Here is a 14758-nt window from a genome sequence, read left to right as displayed (position 1 = left end):
CCAGACAGCCTTGCGTGGGCTGCGAGTGCCTACGCCAGGGAGCTCCGGTCATGGGGCAGGCAAGGGGCCACTTTACCCCACGCTCAGCACCAGCTTCTTCCCTGCTGGCAAGCAGGGGGTCAGGGCTGAGTGCTGCCTGTACTGAGGGGCTAGGGAGCACTGGGTATGAGTGGGCAGGGAGCCAGCGGGAGCACGGGGCCTGTACCAGTGTCCCGGGGCTAGTGGTGGTGGGGCCCAGAGCAGGGTGGCAGGAGCATGGGGTCCTGGCCAGCAGGGGCTCCAAGGAGCCAGGCCAGCTCCACCCTCTCCTTTCTGGTGCAGCCCGGCCCGGCTCCACAGACCTTGCCAGCCTGTGCCCCACTCTGGGCCCCACAGGTGCTGGCCCTGGGACATTGGTCCTAAGACATTGGGATGTTGGTCCCAAAATGGTGACCAGCAGTAGGGTGGGGTAGGCATGGAGTTGTGCCCCCTGCTGCTGCCAGATGGGCAGGGGGCACACACCTGGCACAGGACTCCCAAGGGAAAGGCAGCAGGGCAGGGAGCCCTGAGCCCACAGCAGGCAGCCCACATCTGCCCCTGTTCCACTCTGCTCAGCTCTGCTCCCACTGTGCCGCTAGGGGGAGGTGGGCATATGTCCCACATTTGTATTTTGAAAAGGTGGTCACCCTCTGACACTTAGATCATGTTTTCCTGCCTTAACATGCGGACACTCCACTTTTAAGAGTCCGTAACACATCTGAAACGTAAAGTATAACAACACCCTTAGTGGCATCTGTTAAAAATCCTTTCTTTTATGAAGTAAGATGATGACGTTCAGTTCATGGACTGTCTAAATATCAAGCACATCTGAACAGAATGCAGTAGTCCAGTAAATTAATTTAAGAGAACTAAATAGAAATCCTGGGCCCTCTGAAATCAGTGGTAGAACTCCCATTTCACTTCAGTAAGACTAGTATTTCACCCCTGAATTCTATTTCTAGCTCTCCTCCCAGTTGGCTGTGTGATCCATTCTTAAAATGGGGATAATTGTAACATCCTATGTAGGGAACTGCTTTGACATCTATGGAATGTGCTAACAACTAAATAATATAATTTATATGCATACTATATTGTGCCTGCGGGGCCTCGAACATCCTGTCCCAAGCGTCTTTGGTACGGGTGTACCCCTATGTCCACCTTGGCGTCGCAGGTGGCCCTTCAAGGAGGTGTTTACTCATGATGCAGTCCTCCCCTATCTCTCCTGTCATGACTTTTAATCTTGCTACAGTGTGGGGGAGGTGCTTTGGTATTGCTACGACTACCTTGGGGCCACTTACTTCTCCGGTGGTCTTCTGCGAGGCTCCACCTCCCCTCTACCTCACCCTATACCCAACCTGGTGGGCCACTGTTGGTCCTGCAGCCACTTCCTTGCACGATGGATGTATGCTGTTTCCCAGGCTTTCAGGCCTCTGGTGTTCTCAGTTGACACCTCCCAATCCTGAGGTTCAGCTCTCCCTGGTTTACCTCTCTACCCAACCCCTCCAGATGCGGGGAAACACAAAAATACTTTATAAAAAAGAAAAAAAAAACCCTCCACCAGCACCGTGTGTACATACTTCTCCCGAGGTATCTCTCGGTACTCACACTCGGCCCCTAGGGCCCACTCCTATCCTCCCAGCACCCCTTTTTTTCCTTGAAGCTATCTCCAGTTCTACCCGTGGTCATGAGACCTCAGGGTTATCCCTAATCTCTCTTGCCTTTGCCCCCTGGGCTCCTAGGAATGTAGCCCTCTCTCTGGGTCTTGTCAATACTGCCGCCCTCTCTCTGGGCCTTCTTGGTAATGCTGCCCTCCCTCTGGGCCTTCTTGGTAACGTCCCTCTCCCTGAGGCGTCCCTCCAGGTTCCCCAAATCCCTCCACCGTTCCACCTGGTTGGAAACTTGAGGGAAGATCAGTGCCTCCTCCTTCTCCACGGTGGCTGCTGGGCTCGGGGTCTCTCCAGCCTTGGCCTTCCTGGTCCTCCCTTCTTCGCACCAGAGCTCTGGCCCCGAACGCGGGTTTACCTTTACCGCCGTTGGCCTCTCCGCCTTCACCACGTGAGGCATTGGATCCTCCTCCGGTGGGAACCGCCGTCTCCTGTCCTGCTCGCTCTGTCCCGAGCCTCCTGTGTTCCCCACCGGCTGGGGTTTCCCCCAGCATCCGTTCCCCCACCTCTTTGTGGGCCGTCCTCTTTATCCCCGCCGGCCAGTAATTGCCGCTGACATCACCGGCCGGCCGCAACTGTATGAAAGCACGGCTGATGGCTCACATGGGTTCCTTCCGGTGCTCCGGCTTCACCGCGGGTCTCGCTGCAGGTGAGTGCTCTTTTTTAAATTTTGCTTTTTCTGTTCTTCCCCCGGCTTCCGGTCCCGCACCTTTGTCTCTGGGCAAACTGCCCACCTTGTTCTCCTGCCACACCTTGTTGATAAATGATTGTGATGTTAAATAGGTGGGTGGGTGCCCTTCATGCACCCAAATGACCAAGGACGATAAGTACGTGCTCCTACCAACCCTACATGTCCCATGCTTCTCTGATGTCTCACAATGTGTTCCACCTCCGGTTCAAAGCTGAGTCAAACTGGACACACAGTTGTGTCTCTCCCATGCTGCCTTCTCAGGCCACACACACACCAGCCCCCTCTCACCGGGGCCTCTTGCACTCCACTGGCTCTCACCCAGTCTCTTTCATACTGCTTATCCAGGCCACACTCACTCCACCCTACTCGAAGAGATCTTCAGGCTTTTCTCTCCATCCCTTGGTGAGCCCTGGTGTGGTCTTTTGGGCCTCTCCCATGACCCTTACCCAAACAGGACTGAGAGATTGCTCAACTACAGGCCTACTTCTCTCCTGGCCCTCACCAGACCACTACACCCTTCTCTCAGGCTACAACTCTGCTTGTGACACTAGGGCCTGAGGTCTTCCACCCCTGAGAACTCAGCCGCTCCTCCGTGAGCTTAACTGGCCCCACAACTCCACCCTACAACTCTCAGGGTCCAGGGTCTTACACCCCCTTGGGCTCAGATGCTCTTCTTTGAGCATGCCTGGCCCACCTCCAGGGTCCAACACCCCATGGAACTCAGGGACTTCTCATAAGCTTACCTTCCTGCCCCACCCCCCCCAACCCTCCTGGTAACCCACCCAGGTTCTCGGTCCTGGTATTTATGTGGCCCTGCTCCACCACAGGCAGGACCACCAGGTCTCCTTATTCCAGCAGGTTGCAGTTTTAGGTCATGCCCAGGACCAATGAGGCCTCCTCCTTCCCCATAGCCTCACCCTTATCTCGGAGTTCTTCCTGAAGCCAGAGCTCAGCAAGACAATGTTTCCTCCCTGCTGGCTGATCTCATACTGCTCTGCTTTTATAACAGAGCTCTCCAAAATGGCCGCTCTCATCAGCCACCTGGCAGCTCCCTGCTCCAGCCCTTTATATAACTATATATAAGTAACATTGTACAAGTGATATCTAAATAATACTTATATGTAATATATTACTTATATTACAATATAATAACAACCAAGTAATAATAATATTAGTATTTTCTCTACTGTGGTTTGAAACTATGCTATCTGCCAGCAAATGATAACCAGCATATTGAACATGCATCTAATTTTGAAATATTATTTTTCAAGGCCGAAATAAGAAATACAAATTATTTATAATAGTTTAATATTAGAATGATTAATTTTATAATATTAAGAAAACTGGACAGATCCAGACATATCAGGGTGGAACACTGGAAAAAAACAAATAAACCCATATATAGTAAAGTTTCTCCAAGAATCTAGTCTTGGGGCTCTGGTTTCAAAACAAAACTGTCTGGCTACTCACTTTTCATTGCAGTAGTATCTAAAGTGACGATATCTTGCATTACTATTTCCTACATCCATATCAGAAATTGTCTGGTCGTTCAGATGACAAAATATTTCCTCTTTCACAGTGAATTGTTGTTGTAACTCATAAACAATGAAGCATGTTGAACATATAACTGTAATGCCCATTAATGAAATCTTTATCACAGTATGCAGGTTACTGTAAAAATGAAAAAATTACAATCAGGGTGGAGTGTGCTTGGCAGAAGCAGTATGTAGCTAAATCTTAGAAACGGCACTTTGGGAAGAGTAAAACTGATTAATATCTAGTCCTCTGTGAATATCTAATATTTGTCTAATATGTTATTAGTAATATAATTCATGTTATTAATGTATAATATTTATCATTCTATTAACACTGCTACAATAGCTCCTGAGATGTTTCTCTGTATTTTTAACAAGAACTACTAGTACTCCTCTCTTTAAGCAAGAAAATAAGGTGTCTATGCCCCTCTGTGGAAAAGTGGACGTTCTCTTTTTTTTTTTATCAAAAAAGACATGTTGGGGCATTTATTTAGGTTCCCTCTCTGTCTTGGGTTGGCAACCCTGCGGAGCGGACACAGTAGCCAGGGGGATACTTATGTGTATCCACACTGCGCAGGTAATACAAGCAGATAACATGTAGCTGCCAAAAATGCCACTTACCCAGCTGGAAAACTGCCATATAGGGAAATGAAGAGTAAAAATAGCATGAAGCTATTTTTATATTGAACCTTTCCTAAGCAATTTACATATACATGTAGACAACTGGACTCATATCTTAGTGCTAATGATAAATGGATGATGTGTATAGCACCAGAGAATTTCAACACTGTAGCCACAAAGGTCAGGCCTATTCTCTAGAGTACAGCAGAAATAATTATTTTGTAGAGTTGGAACATACAAAATGTTTTGTAATTGAACAGCAGTGATTTGCATCATGGTCTCCCCTATGGTGGCAAGAGGTAAATGGTCATAAGTTTAACCCAGTTATGAAAATTAACATCTCTAATAAACTTAATTGGAAACATTCATTCCCATTCTTGCATCATTGGTTTGATTTTATGATTTCAGTTTCAGAGCCAAATTCTGTTCTTAGTTATATTACCTTAAAATTATAGACTTAAGTAATTCCAGAATTAAATGGATAGAAGCAAGAGCAGAATCTAGCTTTAATGACAGAAGATGATTTGTATAGTGAAGTTTTCTGCCCACTTAAGAAACTCATACAGTGAAAGCTCCATTAACTGGCAGCTTATAAGCTGGCATGTTCTATTAACTGGCATGCCGGCTTGTAAGGTAAAGTGAAACTGGGAGTGCCCACTGTGGCACTTCTGGTTTCTTCGAGCTCGCATGGCCTGAGGCAAAGCAGCCTGCGCTGCCGAGCCCCCACGGCCTGGAGCATAGGAGGCTGCTCGGGGCCCTCCTCACTGTCCTGCTAGGCCTGCAGGGCCTGTGGGAGGGGAAGCAATGCTTTGGGAGGGGTGGTGGTGCCCCAGACGTGGCAGGAGAAGCGGCAGCCCGAACAGGCAAGGAAGCCTGTTCGGGCCGCTCAATTAACCAGCATATTTTGTTATCCGGCTTCCCCCATTCCCAGGGGATGCCAGATAACAGAGCTTTTACTGTAGTTTTAATTGAAACAAAACTATTATATTCTTGAGAAATATCTATTTTATTGATTTTATGTTTCTGTTACCCCACCTTTTGAAGCTATTCATATGAAGGGGGGGGGGGAACACTTCTTTCATGTGTATGATACTTTCCTTTTCCTCCTGTTTATTAGAAGCTTTGTTGGTATATTTTTGCATACAGACCTTTTTCTCATTCAGAGAATACAAACCAAGTGTTCAGTCAATGGTATTTCTCTTTTTACCCTTCTAGACCTCTGCAGATGAGGGTTCTGGATGTGAACAGAAATCTGCTATCAAATCTCTTGGAAATAAACATGAATCTAAATTTCCTGATATCAACAAACCATCAGTCAAGCAGAAGCAGAAATCTACCACAAGCTCAAAAAAGGTAGAGAAAAATCTACTCTGCCCTAACAAAATAACTCCAGGTGAGCTAGTAGGTGCAAGAAATGAAATAAATTATTATGGTGGTGTGGATTTGTAGTTAGATGGAATGTATGTGAGCAGAGCCATCATTATAGCGGGGCAGTGCACATGTATGGGCCTGGCTTTCATTTATGTTAAGGTCAGTTTACCCAACTCTGGTAATGTAATGGTACTAAAGCCAGTGTAAAAAAAAGTCTGTTTTAAGGCCACTTTACAAAACAAGGGTAAAGTACTTTGGTGTACAACAGAATTATGCACTGAATTTCACTGAATTGAGTGAAATTATTTTTAAATGGTTTAGTGGTTTTCATTCTTAGGACAATAGGAATTCAATTTAGATTAATTAGCTTCATTTTACAATAGCAATTAAAATTCATTTTAGATTACCTATAAACCATGGCAGGGCACATCTGTATATGCTGTAATCTCACTTATTTAGCTTTAGATCATATACTTCATGATAAATATAAGGCAAATCAGGGGCAACATGTAGGGGGTGCACAGAGGTGCACGTGTACCTCCTGAGAGCACCGGTGCACCCCCTGTCAGGCTGCACTCCCTGTGTAGCCGGCGGGCAGGGGGGCAGGCGGGAGCACCAGTGCCCCTCCTGTGAGCACCAGCCGGGGAGCAGGGCCACCAGCAAAAGCGGCTGCATTGCTTCTGGAAGTGGCTGCAGAGCTCCTGAAGTTGTGTGGCCACTTTTACGGTGAGTGAAATTGGCGCCCTCACGGCCAGCGGGATTGGCCGCTGGGGACCCTCCCCCAGCCAGTGGGATTGGCAGCCAGGGGACCCCTGCCCAGTTGCTGACTGGTGTTGGGAGGGAGGGGGGGGGAGGACATGCCCCCCCTGACTCAAGAGGCACCAGACACCCATGAGGCAAATCTTGCTCATCCAGGCCCAAAGAGAGTTTTGTTGTTGACTATAATGGGTGTGTCCTTGAACTTGCCTCTTGCAGCATCTCAAACTCCTTTGACATGCTACAAGACACACGCTGGAAACAAAAAAACCTTCACCCACGCTGCAGATTTGTAGCGTGGGCTCAAAATGTGATACCTGGAGATCCAGGTATCAAAAAATACCCCGGGGGGAATAAAGCGGGGCAGGCAACCAGAGACTTGGTTCACCACAGAGATGTTCTGGTAGCCAGCCAGAGCATCTCTATGGCTGCACCTTGCCCCAGTGGTGAAGCACGCTGCCTCCCCATGGCTGGCAAGCAGTGATGCAAGCTGCAGGGACCCGGACCCAGGCTCCTGACAGGTAAGTAGGGGATGGCGGGGCTGGAGGAGGGGGGAGAGGACCATGGCAAGGGCCTGCCTTGCCCCAGTCCATCACTTGCTTCCCCAGCTCCCTGATCACTTTCCCAGCTCCTCACTGGCTTCCCCAGCTCCTCCCTTGCTTCTCCAGTTCCCCGATCATCTTCCAGTTCCCTGATCCTCCCCCAGCTCCCCAGTTGCTTCCCCCCTGGCTGCTTGGGGCCTCATGGCAGAGCCCCACCACATGGCATGGGGCATCTGGTGGCATCAGGGCTCAGCCCTGGCCACCTGGCACCTGCACTGCCATTGTCACCCCGCCCTGGCCCCCTGGCCCCCCCCCTGCCATTGTCACATCACATGTGTGCGGTCTGGCTTGGCAGGCTACCGCACGGCACTGCATGCTGTCTTGCAGCTCCAGGCCACTTGAGCTGTGTGGCGCCAAGCCCCAGGTGACAGCCATGGCATCCCCAAGCTGCCAGACAATGTGCAGCACCCTACCGAGCTGGGCTGCACCCATATGATGCAGCAGCAGTAGCGCAGGTGCCAGGAGGCCGGGGCCAACCCCTGCTGCTTCCTGCTACCCTGTGCCATGTGGGGGGGCTGTGCCATGAAGCCCTGAGTGCCCTGAGCACCATTGCTGGTAAGCTGCAGGTAGGGCAGGAGCCTGGATCCAGGAGGGGGAGCAATCAGGGTTGGGGCAGGAGCCAAGTGGGTGAGTGATCAGGAGGCTGGAAAGGAGCAGGGGAATCCCTGAATCGTCTCCAGCCTCCTGATCACCCCCTCCCACCGCTCATCTCCAGCTCCCTGCTTGTCCTCCTGCTTGTCTCTAGCCTCCTGCTCATTCCCCTGCTCGTCTCCAGCCTTGGAATAGGGAAGTTCATCTTGGGACACTGAAGATGAGCGGTAGGATGAGCAGGAGGCTGGAGATGAGCAGGAGAATGAGCAGGGGGATGGAGATGAGCAGGGGAAGGAGCAGGAGGCTGGAAATGAGCAGGAGAACAAGCAGGAGGCTGGAGACAAGCAGGAGCAGGAGCAGGAGGCTGGAGACGAGTGAAGGGCAGTGGGGGTGAAGGGGTGCTCTGGGCCCTGGAGGGGAGGGGCTGTAGTGCCTGGGGGATTGCACCCTGTGGGGAGCAAGGGACCCACCCCTCCCCACACAGTCCCCCCACACTTACCCACACACTGATCCACATCCCTCCACACCCACTCCACACTCCTGCAAATCATACATCCCAACACACATCCACCATGTGATTAGGAAACCAAAAGCAAACATCGAAACATATAAATATTTAGGATTTATTTTATTATGATGATAGAGACACTGGTAGGCTTCCAAATTGCTTTAACATTGTAAATATAACAATAAAACATTGCCCATCTGATTGATACATCTCTGTCTCTCTCCTGTGGAACAACATGGATTTTGGGGTATTTTAAAAAGTGAATTTGGGATGCTGCTTCAGCGATCCATTTGGCACAAGGGATAGTGTCCCCAGATACAAACTGCCCAGGCCCCAAGAAGCTCCTGTCTATTTGTATCTTCCAGTTAACACCCCCAGAAGCTCCTGAGGGAAAGTAGCCCTGAGCTGCTGGCCAGGGCAAGTTTTTATACTTCTGGGGCCAGCTCAGGTGCTGGCCCCAGGCCCCAGCTCCCCCTGGCTGCAGATCCGGGAGGAGCCAGGCAGGGTTATTTTGCCCTAAGTGGCACAACTTGCCTCACACCCAAGTGCATGTCCAGGCCCCAGCTCAAATTTGTGCTGCTTCTATTTGAGCTGCTGCAAGTACACATGCTTGCATGTGTGGACACACCCAATGTGTCTTTGTGAAGAGCAGGATCTGACCCTGAACCTTGGATAGACTAAAATGCAGCTCAAAATGTGTGATTTATATTTAAAACATAAATAGAGTTTATAAGAATTAAGAACATATTTCCTATTATCATAAATAATAAAATTAATGCTTCATAATTTTAAATAGCTGCTGTTAAGCAAGTTCCAGCCCCACCAAGTGTATGAGTAAGTTTTCAGAAAATGATATAAAGTTAGCCAGGATTAGATATACAGTTAGAGACGGAGTTAGCCAGGATTAGCTAATAAATCTGTGGTTTTAATGAAGTCAGTTAGTATGCATGCCAGCCAATTGCCTTTTAAAGTGGGATTCCATTTGTGTAAAATGCTTAAAATATTTATGCAGTAAAAATTATTCAATAAATAGAAGACGCTTTTCCTTAGCTGCAGGGAGATTTTGGAGCTTGGCTATATCTCCAGAGACAAAAAATAGGCCTATACATACACAATCAAAGAAAACTGTTATGTGGAAAAGATTTTCTTTCTGTGCAGGTCCATATCGGTGTATAAAGAGCCTGTGTAAACAGAGAGCTATTTCACTATTTCATGAAAATGATACGCATAGGCTTTTTCATGATGACAAGGTTACAGATTCTTCAATGTTTATATTAGAAAATACTTCTGAAACGTCACTCTTTGTAAATCAGATATTCTGGTCTGAATGTTGATATAAATGTTAAATTATTTTTAATTAAATTTATGGGGAGGGAGGAGAATCAGTGTGGTAATTTAAAAAACATAATTTAAAATTAGCTTTCTTCTTGTATTTTGGTGTTCCAGTAATGTACAAATAGCTTTGTTTATCAAAACTGAGATCCAAACCTACTCTCATTTGCACTGACATAAATCTGTGTTAATTACACTGTTATCAGAGGTATTTTATCTTTACTTTAGAACAGATTTTGGGCCTTGAATATATTAGAGAAAAATCGTAATCGAAACAATGTAGGGCCCTGTGACAGGGTGCTTAGTGCACCTGTCACTTTAAGGGGAGGAGGCTACATGAGCCAAGGGCCTGAGCTGGTCAGGCAGTCTAGCCCTGAGAGTCATGGAGAGAGGAGCTCCTGGCACAGGGCTGCAGCAGGACTCCTGGGTAACATCTGATCTGGTGTAAGCAACTGTGGAGGTTTGTAGACAAGACTAAGGGGTGGAAGAAGTCCCAACAGGCCTGTGAATGGAAAGACCTGGGAGCAAGGGCTGGTGGGCTCATAGCCCAGAGGGCAGAAACAGGCCTAGGAATAGAGAGGCCCAGGAGATAGGGCTAGTGAGCTAGTAGCCTGGAGAAGGACAGGAGAGAGTAGAGAACTGGAGAACTGGGAAGGGTGCCCTTGGTTTCAGGGAGACCAAAGGTCAGGGACCGCTGCCAGAGACTGAGGGGGTCACAGGACCCATAGCCCAGAGAGGGTTGTAGACAGGGCAGGGGAGCCCATAGATCAGGGCTAGGGGCCCAAAGCCCAGGAGGGGTGGAGGAAGGAGCCTAAGAGGGCAGGACACAGTGCCCAGGAGTAGCCCACAATGGTGAAGTGCCTGGGTAGGGAGTGCAGGCTGAGGTGCTGCATTTGGTAGTAGCCATAAGAGGTGAAGTGCCTGGGTGGAGAAACCTGGAAGCTACACCCAGAAGTAGCCAAGTTAGGTGAAGTGCCTGGGGAGGAAGGACCAGTCACAGGGTCTGAGGCCATGGCCTAAGGAGGCTGATGATGTACATGATTGATAACATCTGTGAGGCATGGGCATGGTGTAAGGGGCAATTGGAGCCATGTAATAAGCCCTTAAGGCTCTGAGTAATGAGACCTAAGCTCAGGGTAGATGAGATCTCACTCAGGGATCCCGAAGGAAGCCTCTCTTTTCTAAATACTTATTTCCATCTCGGCATGGCAGGAAAGGAGAAGAGGAAAATGCTTAAGGGACCAAAGAGATAACAGGAATAGAGTGACTACCAGGGGGCATCATGGCCACCTCAGGGTCCTAATTTGTTCCAGGCCCTGATCTTGCAGTTGGCTCTGCATGGACAGAACTTTCATTGAAATCAAGAGAGAGGCAAATGGGTTCAGGATAGGGATGTACCATTGGTCTATTGGCCCTGTATCCCTTGTGGAAGAGAAGATCTGGCCACATTTACAAGTCCTAGCCAGTGGCTTACAGTAGCATCTAGGGAAAGTTTTGTTCACCAAGGATACAGCCCATTTTCATGATCTGTACCCTCTGATCATGAATCTTGCTCTTATTATATAGATAGAATACTATCAATGTAATTTGGACAGTCATAACATGTTCTTAGTTAAGTTATTTAAGTTATTTGGTTTTGTTAGTGTTTTATCTTTGTTTATCTTATATTCTGACCTATTGGCTCTTAGGTACTACTCAGCAATCATCATAAAAAATATGCTTTTTAAATAATATCGCACTTAACTGTTCTGGATATTAAATTATGGCATTTTAGAATAGTGGGTTTGAAATAGAATAAGGAAGGTATTGAAGTATGTAAGTTGCCCAGTAATATTCCAATATAAATGGAAAGATATTGAGCCACCTGATTTACCGTGTCACTTGCAGGTGTCAAGCAAATATTCAGCCATATTGAAACCAACTATCTTAAGTATTTATGTGGCCTGATTGACAAGTTTCTGACAGCTCCTCAACATTCTAATATTATAAAAGTCTTTGTCATAACACTTTATTCGCACTCTGATTGGTTGTCTTGGCAGCCAATCAGAGTACTCTGGGCAGAGACACATGGCAGAGCGCTGCCATAACAGCAGGGACTGAGGGGCCAGAGTGGCGGGGGGGGGAGGGGGAGGCCAACAGGGCCCTGCTCCTTGGAGGCAGAGGAGCATGATGGGGACTGGAGCAACACCATGACGGAGGGGATGGAGCAGGGGGGTGAAGCCTGCAGTGCTGGAGGTGCTGGGGGTGCGGGTTGCTGGTTGCACAGCGCTGGCCTCACCCTGCCCCACACAGTGGAGCACCGCCATGACAGTGGGGACTGGGGCTGGGGTCGGGCGGAGAGGCCAGTGATGCTCACCTCAGCCCACCCTGCCCTGCTCCTTGGAGCCAGGAGCCAGAGCACCCCGCCACCTGAACAACAGCTGATGGGGAGGGGGAGGCAGCAGGAAAGAGGGGAGGGAGGGAAGAAGGGAGGGAGGGGAATGGGAAGGGGAGGGGGGTGGCTAGTGGCTGTGTCCTAATGTGTCCACCTCAATGTTCATAACTGCTGGTGCAGCTGCTGTGGTCACAGGCCCCAGCCCCAGCCCAAAATGAAGCGGGGGAGCTGCCCTGGCCCAAACCAGTGGGATGGGGGGAGTGACCCTGCCCCAAAGCGGTAGGGGGAGAAGAGGGATTGTGCCTGGCCCAAGGCTCCGGGGAGAAAGTGGGGAGAAGCCCAGGTCCTGGCCCGAAGCAGCGGTGGGGGAGGTGGGGAACGGCCCCGGCCTGAAACAGCAGGGGGAGTGGCCCCAGTCCCGGCCTCGGCCTGAAGCGGCTGGGGGGAGGGGAGGAGCAGGTGGGGGGGTGAATGACCCTCCAATAATTAGATTCTATACATTGAAAATTATAACAAATTTATGTATAGAATCTAATTATGGGGGTGAGCGTCTTAAATTCAGGGATGTCTTAAATTTGAGTAAATATGATACCTTTGGGGGGATGGTATGAGTAAATATTTGAATAAATATGATATCTTTGGAGGGACCAGACTCTCAAGGCCAGCCATTGGCACCCCCTAGTAGCTCAACTTATCCTGTCTTGCTCTCTGCCTCCCCCTCTTTCGCTCTCCCCAACCTCCTTCCTTTTCCTGCCATACCTTGATATTAAATATGATTATCTGGGGAAACTGTCTCTCTAGATCCAGAGTAGCTCCTTCTGGTGGCTTCCTTCTAAACTCAGTCCCTTGGGGCTCCTCCATCCCCAAGCACAGTATCTCTGGTTCTGGCCCCTCTAGCACTGCCTTTCTTTTTCAGAGTCTTGGCCTTATTGACCCTAGGCCCAACCTCCTGATCCTCAGTATGCCTTAAGGATTTTGATAGTGGTCTCCAGTCACCCTTATGCCCATGTCCATGCCTTACTGATTCAGACCTCAGCTCCTTGGTTTCAGCCTTTGCATTCATGCTCAGAGGAGGTCTTACAACATAGTGTCCTGGGTCCTGCAGCTCAATTTAACCAGACTACTCATACCTGCTTCCCCTTGCAGCCAGGTTTTCTGCAAGTTGTACTGGCTTTGCTCTTCCTATACTGCCCTGCACCTTTTTCTCCAGTAACAGGGTTAGGGGTCCTGTGTTACAGGGGAGGAGGATCATCCCACCTTTTAGCCCAGTAGCCTCCCGACTATGGCACCTGGCCAGGGAATAGGAAATTAGAGTCCTAGTTCCCCCCTCACCCAGAGAGTCACTGCAACTGCATTTCCTGTGTCCCAGTAAAGTGTTGTAACCACTATATTGTAGGCCAGACACTACCTTGTACAGCAGTTTTTTTGAAACTCAGCCACTACATCTTGCATTTAATAAAAGAGCTAGAGATACCGCAGTTGAACACAAAAGTTCTGAATCAGGAATATTCCAAAGCAATCTGGCCTCCATTGACCATTTACTCTAAATACCTTTCTTACACTACGGGTATGTCTACACGTGCATTTATGCCAGCTTAAATTACTGCACAGTAAGTGGGAATAGGCCAGCATCTACGCGTGCAGGCATTAAAGTGCATTAACACTGTGTGTGGACTGACTTAGGACTAAAGTTAGTCCCAAGTCAGTCCACATATACAGTGTTACTGCTCAGTAAGGTGTCTACATATGTATTACTGTGCAGTAACTAATTGAGAATAAATTTGATATCTGCATGATGCAGGTATCAAATTTACTCTCAAGTTGGCATAAGTTGCTATATTTACTGTGGAGAATGGGTGTGCATGTGTAGAGGCATGCCTGTACTGCACAGTGATTTCAGTTACTTCACAGTAAATGCACACAGGTAGATGCACACTGTGGCAACATAAACCAGTCTTGAAATGGATGTGAACATAATTTTCTTCCATGTTAAGGCTCATTTAGACTGTCTGATGGATGTAACAGGGCTTTAGAATAAATTAGAATCTGTCTGTATTATATAGATTCAAAAGTTTTCTCAAAATGATGCACTGGAGTTAAAGATGAGATATACACTGATATCTGGCACTTAAGTAAATAAAGAATGGACCAGAAAAATGTACTTTGGGAAAAGGTGGCACCTGTACCAAATCTATTTCACTTCTATACTGCTTCTGAATCCAGAGATGTCTAGCCAGCTTTGCATAGTGAAAATACTATGTGGCTAACAGAGAGAAAGATGTGGCCATAACAAGATGTGGAATGGCAACCTTTGACAGAGTACATGCATTTTTAAAATTGTAGACCATACACATTTTATAAATAGTAGGGGTGTACCGATAGAGATTTTGGGGGCCGATACCAATAGCCGATTTTTAAGGAGGTATATTGGTCAATACAGATCTGATTTCTGATACAGCTTCATGCAGCCAGTAAGTCTGTTGTGGAAGGGGAGAGGACAGGGCAGGGGCATGGGACGGGGCAGATCAAGGCCCCTGCAGTGAGCGACGGAGTGGGGCTGGGGCAGCTGCTGCCCAACTGGGGCACAGCAGGACATAAGACAGAGCCACGGGCACAGGGAGAGGGGTGGCTTGCACCACTGTGCATACTGTGGGAGGGCCCCAGGTGGGGCATGTGCCCTGGATCTGTGCGGGGG

At 48.5% G+C, this 14758-nt stretch overlaps 1 protein-coding gene across 2 annotated transcripts in view; it reads left to right on the top strand.

Annotated features, from left to right (window-relative positions):
• Positions 1–14758, top strand: part of MARCH10 (membrane associated ring-CH-type finger 10) — a 109875-nt gene that overhangs the window by 39435 nt on the left and 55682 nt on the right. For both annotated transcript variants that reach the window (XR_323136.3, XM_025196921.1), the window contains exon 4: positions 5745–5922. Coding sequence is in view for 1 of the 2 variants with exons in the window: in XM_025196921.1 (XP_025052706.1) it covers positions 5745–5922 (178 nt within the window). In the remaining variant the exon portion in view is untranslated. The remainder of the gene's footprint in view (positions 1–5744; positions 5923–14758) is intronic.

The sequence above is a fragment of the Alligator sinensis genome, unplaced genomic scaffold (assembly GCF_000455745.1).
Source record: "Alligator sinensis unplaced genomic scaffold, ASM45574v1 scaffold444_1, whole genome shotgun sequence".
NCBI classification, from domain to species: Eukaryota; Metazoa; Chordata; order Crocodylia; family Alligatoridae; genus Alligator; species Alligator sinensis.
The sequence above is the reverse complement of the archived record's forward strand: the minus strand, read 5'-3'. Positions and strand labels throughout refer to the sequence as shown.